Source organism: Epinephelus moara, chromosome 18, assembly GCF_006386435.1.
Source record: "Epinephelus moara isolate mb chromosome 18, YSFRI_EMoa_1.0, whole genome shotgun sequence".
Taxonomy (NCBI): domain Eukaryota; kingdom Metazoa; phylum Chordata; class Actinopteri; order Perciformes; family Serranidae; genus Epinephelus; species Epinephelus moara.
In genome coordinates, this window is record NC_065523.1 from 1,001,983 (window position 1) to 1,007,982 (window position 6,000).

General features: G+C 43.6%; 1 protein-coding gene across 4 annotated transcripts in view; it reads left to right on the forward strand.

The window, feature by feature from the left end:
• Nucleotides 1-5,921, forward strand: part of abcc1 (ATP-binding cassette, sub-family C (CFTR/MRP), member 1) — a 105,234-nt gene extending 99,313 nt beyond the window's left edge. For all 4 annotated transcript variants that reach the window (XM_050070230.1, XM_050070229.1, XM_050070228.1 and 1 more), the window contains 3 exons: nucleotides 2,573-2,719; nucleotides 3,421-3,579; nucleotides 5,573-5,921. In XM_050070230.1, the coding sequence (XP_049926187.1) occupies nucleotides 2,573-2,719; nucleotides 3,421-3,579; nucleotides 5,573-5,809 (543 nt within the window). In that variant the 3' untranslated portion in view covers nucleotides 5,810-5,921. The remainder of the gene's footprint in view (nucleotides 1-2,572; nucleotides 2,720-3,420; nucleotides 3,580-5,572) is intronic.
• Nucleotides 5,922-6,000: the final 79 nt, after the last annotated feature.

Genomic DNA, 6,000 nt, shown 5'->3' on the forward strand with positions numbered 1-6,000 from the left:
TTTAGAATCCTTTTTTTTAATATCTATGTACATAACTACTATCTATGTACATTATACATGAGATACTGTTACACAACGCCTCAAATAACATCAAATAACAGCAAGAAAGTTTGGTAATACTTCCTATCATGCCCATGTCTTTAATGCATTATGAAAATACTTATAATTCACTGTAATCTGTATATAGCACTGAGAACCGAACATCCACCTGAGCGGACTTAAACTGAAGCACGCCCCCACTCCAACTTACCTTGGAGTGACCCTTGACAGGACCCTATCCTTCAAGGAACATCTTAAAGGGACGGCAGCTAAGGTGAAGTCCAGAAATAACCTGCTCTGCAAGCTTGCTGGCTCAAAATGGGGGGCAGAAGCCCCCACACTGCGCACCTCAGCGCTGGCCCTGGCATACTCCTCAGCAGAATATTGTGCCCCTGTTTGGTCCAGGTCACCCCATACACACCATGTGGACACCCAACTCAACACAACCATCATCACCGGGACAATCCGCTCAACACCACTCCCCTGGCTCCCCATCCTGTCAAACATAGCCCCTCCACACATCCGGCGAGTAGCCTTCACTCAAAGGATGCTCCAAAAGGTCAAAGACTCCCCTCATCTACCAATCTACACAGACATTTTCAACCCACCCACTGCCCGACTTCCATCTAGACGTCCAATTTGGAAGAATCCCCCGCCAGCTGACTTTACCATCCAATCAGCTTGGGAAAAGGAATGGGAGTCCAAAGACATCCCAAACAAACATCTGGTGGCAGACCCCACCCTGCTGGTCCCTGGCACCAACCTCCCAAGGAGACAGTGGTCAACCCTAAACAGATTCAGGACTGGACATGGCCCCCTGCCTGGCCAGCCTTCACAAGTGGGGCAGCAGCTCAAGCTCACTTTGTGCTTGTGGAGAGGAGCAAACAATGCAACACATCATTGAAGCTTGCCCTCTACAAAGACTTGAAGGAGGCTTAGTCACCCTCCATACAGCAGATCAGACGGCAACTGTTTGGCTGAAGGACTTTGCATTCGCTAAATAAATAAATAGCACTGTATAATTACAATTATAAACACTATTCATAATGCTTTACAACAACAATCATAATACTTCAAAACTGCTGGTCAGTCACTGCCACTATTTTTGTGTTTTGCAAGCACATGTCTAAAATGCATTAATTAAGTGAAATACCCCTGGTTTAGACTTAACAAGTGTAAACCATTTTTTTAAGGAGTCACTTTTGATTAAATGTTAAAGGCTAAGTTTGGCATTTTTGAAGTGGCGCTGTATGAGGTACTTATATACTGTATACAGTCAGTGTATTACCTTCTACAGATGACGGTTGGCGCAGCCCCAGTTTTGAATAGCAGGCAGGAGTCCGACCAGGGAAGGTCAGCATTACAATGTTGTGGACGGGGTTTGACATCGAAACGTATTTTACCCACCTTAAAAGATGCCCACCTAAAAAAATCAATATCAGTCCAAGTGGATGCTATATTGAGGATTTTTTCACTGCTTTACCTCACCTTCAAACAGCCCTTTTCTTTGGCACTACATCATCTCAACCATTAAACTTCCATATTACTCCGCCTTCGCTGCCGCACACTGTATTACTCTTCATTAGTTTAAGCCATTTTGTTGCTTGTGTATGCCTATTCAAGTAAACAGAAAATAGAAAACAGCCGAATAACAGTGTAAGATGATGCATGCGGTATCATTAGTGGTGATGCAGACAATTTAAGTGACTACTACTGACAGAAAAACATTCAGCGTGCTGATAATCCTAATATACTATATCATGCTTTGGTGGGGAAAAAAGTAAATGGAGCACTCTTTTCTGCTGTCGTCCTGACAAAGCGCTGCGGGATGCTTCACTTCCAGTGTCTGTTTGCTGCAGTTGTTCTCCTGTGAGAAGTGATTTCACTTTGTAGGCGAGGCTTTCAGCTGCAGCTGGTTCTCTGGAGGAATCCATGTTTTCACCAGGTGCATACTACTTTATTTCGACAAGCCAACGCACGCTTTGCAAATCAACATATTTTCATAATAGATGATGTTGATTGCATCGATGAATAGCCCCACCCGTATTCGCGGTGAGCATTGCAAATTGCAACCAGCTGAAACTTCCCCCAGTTAGCATGTGCAAGAGCAGTGATTGACACTCTGTTCAAGACTCCTCCCAGCTCTGATTGGTTGTCCCTGTTCAGGTGCGGAGGATTCTTGCAAATGCCATCACAAGAACTAGAAGAGGCCAGAGGAACCTGACTTTTTTAAAGATTATCTGTCCCATGTACCGCTGTCAGGATACAGTGACAGTTTCAGCATTTATGATAAAAAGTTACCTACTGAACCTTTAACTACATTTTGCTGATTATACTTTTAGTCAAGTAAGATTTTGAACAGAAGAGTTTTACTTGTATTGAAATATTTTTACATTGTTCTATTACTAGTTTAACTGAAGTGAAAGATGTGGATACTTCTTGCACCACTGTTTCCCAGTGTTGGAGAGTGCAGGGGTGGGATGTGGAGTTGTGGGGGTTGTACTTATTTAAATGTGTATCTTCTTCACTCCAGGCAGAGTGGAAACATGAGCCCTCCAGCCTCCCCCCAGGGTGGCCCACTGATGGCTGCATAGACATCAGAGGCTTTGGCCTGCGCTACCGCCACAACCTGGATCTCGCCATTCGCAACATCACCATCAGTATAAATAGAGGAGAGAAGGTTTGCCTTTACATCACTACACTGAAAGCTGTGGTCTGCTGTGTGTGTATTTTGACTGTGGGTGAATCAACAAGGAATTGTGTGTGACTATATGTCACTGTGAATGTGGATTACTTTTGTGTTGATGTATATACACCGAACAAAAAATTCAAACACAACACTCTTGTTTTTGCTCCCATTTTGCACAGGTACAGTTAAAGATCGGAAACTTTTTACGCGCTACATAGGTGTGTCTTTGGATGGTCACAATAAAAGGCCACTCTAAAGCTTGCAGTTTGATCACACAATGCCACAGATTTCACAAATTTTGAGTGAGCGTGCCATTGGCTTGCTGCCTGCAAGAATGTCCCCCAGAGCTGTTTCCTGTGAACTGAATGTTCATTTCACTTCCATAAGCCGTCTCCAATGTCATTTTCCTGAATTTGGCAGTACATCCAACATGCTGTTTAATCAGTATGTTGAATACCACACCTGTCTGGTGGATGGATTATCTTGGAAAAGGAGAAGTGCTCACTGACACGTATTTTAACAAATTTGTGACCAAAATTTGAGAGAAATATATCTATTGGGTACATGAAGAACGTCTTTGCTCTTTAGCTTGTGAAAAATAGAAGCAAAACAAAAGTGTTGTGTTTAAATTTTTGTTCAGTATACGTGTACAGTATTTCTATGGCCTATTTGCTGCTACATCTACCCACAAGGTGGGCATTGTTGGGCGCACCGGAGCAGGGAAATCTTCCCTAACGCTCGGGCTGTTTCGGATCATCGAGGCAGCAGAGGGTCACATCTTCATTGACGGGGTGGACATCACTCAGCTGGGCCTCCATGAGCTTCGTTCCAGAATCACCATCATTCCACAGGTTAGTGCAGAGAGGACGCAAAAGAACATGGAGTTAAATGGCATTAAGAATAATGCTGGCCCCTGCTAAACTGCTAAATGTTGTAATCGCTGCACCAGTTATTCAGATCATGTTAATGACAGTATTTCCAAGCTTAAGACACAGCAGCTGTGTCCCAAGTGAAAGGGGACACCTCCTTTTAAGTCTGTAAAGGCCTGTTTGCATTAAGCAGTGTGGTTCGGTTCAGTTTAGTTTAGTATGCATTTTTCCCCATTTCCACAGTGAAAAGTTGTGGATGGTACCAATGGAACCGTTCCTACTGTTCCCATTTTTGGTCACTCCTCTGTTGCGGTACTTACCACAGAGATCTGGTGCTAAAAGGGGGAGCTAGAAACACTGCAGTCCGTTGATTGGTCCGTAGAGGATGGTTACGCTGCTCAGGGCTGAGTTGTGGCTGGTAGACTGAGAAAAAAATAACTTAATTCACTGGGCCAACTACAGGCAACTTTTAAGGTGGAACATTTACTTGTAATGTTACTCAATGCATGAATGAATCCATCAACACACCTTAAATTTCAATATGACAACTTTGACCATTATATTAGTTTATTGTCTCTCTTGGATGACACACACTTTTAGTAATGAGTGGAAATATATATTAATTTGGACCAGATTGTGTTAACTGCATATATTCTGATCCTCATTAGGAGAAGAAAAAAAAGTGTTGTGTAGCGTTGTTCCTGTGGACTAAGGCAACACTAAACCCCTGCGCTTGCCTGAGAAGGACTAAATGCACAAAACCGCTATTTTTAAATATCCCATTGAGAGAGACTCTCACTGCAGCCTGTTCTGTTTTGTTCTGAAAATGTTGGTGTGCAACTCCATTCTGTGGAGGATAAACGAGGTGCAGACCTCCCTCTGTGTCACCTGTGATGAGGAAATACAGCAAGAGCTGGATGGAGTACTGTTGGAGTACTGCGGTGGAAACACTAAACAGACCTAGGGTCTAGGTACCATGTCTGAAGGGTTATTCTTGGTTCCAAAGGCACCACACTGAAAGAGTTTGGTGGAAACTAGGCTTATTTTAAGGCCCTGTTTAGACGACAATGGTTTCTCTAAAAACGTAAAAGTCTGTCCTTTGCATTTTAAAAAACTTCTGCGTTTATATGACAACGTTATTGAAACGATCCCCGTTCACACGGAGCCGCAAGATCTACTGGAAACGCTGTAGTATGCACCCCAGGCCAATGGGTGGCAGTGTAAATTTGCAAAGCTACACCACGGCATGACGCCATGCACCTGCGCTGAAGCGCCTTCCTCTACAACACGGTGATTACAAACCAAAACAAAGACACAATGGCGAAAGCATGCACAGATAACTTTGTCTGGATGGACGACGAGGTGGAGTTGCTACAGTAACAGATCTACACTTCACTTCAAATCAACAGNCCGGAACCATATGTGCATGTGCAGAAAGACTCGGTTTCCAGAGGAGCTGCATATTGCAAGTTTACATGACAACGGAGACGCTGCCGTTTCCAAAAAGTTGCACTCTGGAACCCATTTTCAAAACGTTGCGTTTTCAGGCACCCAAAACGCCGCTGTCGTGTAAACGATCGGCCAAAACGCAACTAAAGTTTACCGTTTTCAGTTGAAATCGTTGTCGTATAAACGGGGCCTAAGACAGAGTATGGCCTCTTTGAATCAATTCTCAGTGTGGCCTTATTTGGTGGAATTTGTAGGACACATGCAGACATGGATGTGTCCACTGTGTATAGACACGAGGGGCAGAACTCACAGTGATGCTTTGATGGGTCTGTAGAGCATGTCATTTAGCAAAGAGCTGCAGCTTTGCAGCGCCAGTCCCTCTGAGGGCTGCATTGGTGGCACACTCCTAAGGAAGAGATCCACAACTGGGGCACAGCTATCTTATTCCTCGCCAGAGAAATCACATGACTAAACAGTTTCTCCCATTATGTGATGCACAGACACATGACCCTCTCCCCTCTCTCAGGACCCAGTGCTGTTTTCAGGATCTCTGAGGATGAACTTGGATCCTTTTGACAGCTACTCTGATGAGGAAGTATGGAGGGCTCTGGAGTATTCTCATCTCAAGAGCTTTGTGTCCAGCCTGCCAAACAAACTCAGCCATGAGTGTAGTGAAGGAGGAGAGAACCTCAGGTATAACTGCTTTATATATAGACAGTTTGAATCAGGTGTGAGTAAGAGACTGCTTCCTTTTAATTTGTAAACACATCCTCAGGGTTTAAAGAGTCATTTCACACTCACCACTCTACTGCTCCTTGTACACTTTGAATGTGAAACATGCAGAAGGTATTGAGTTTCATCTAGGAAGCAGAAGTCATTGGAATTTGAGCTGACTTGAGCTAAGCTATGCTTATGCTTATATATATATATATATATATATATATATATATATAT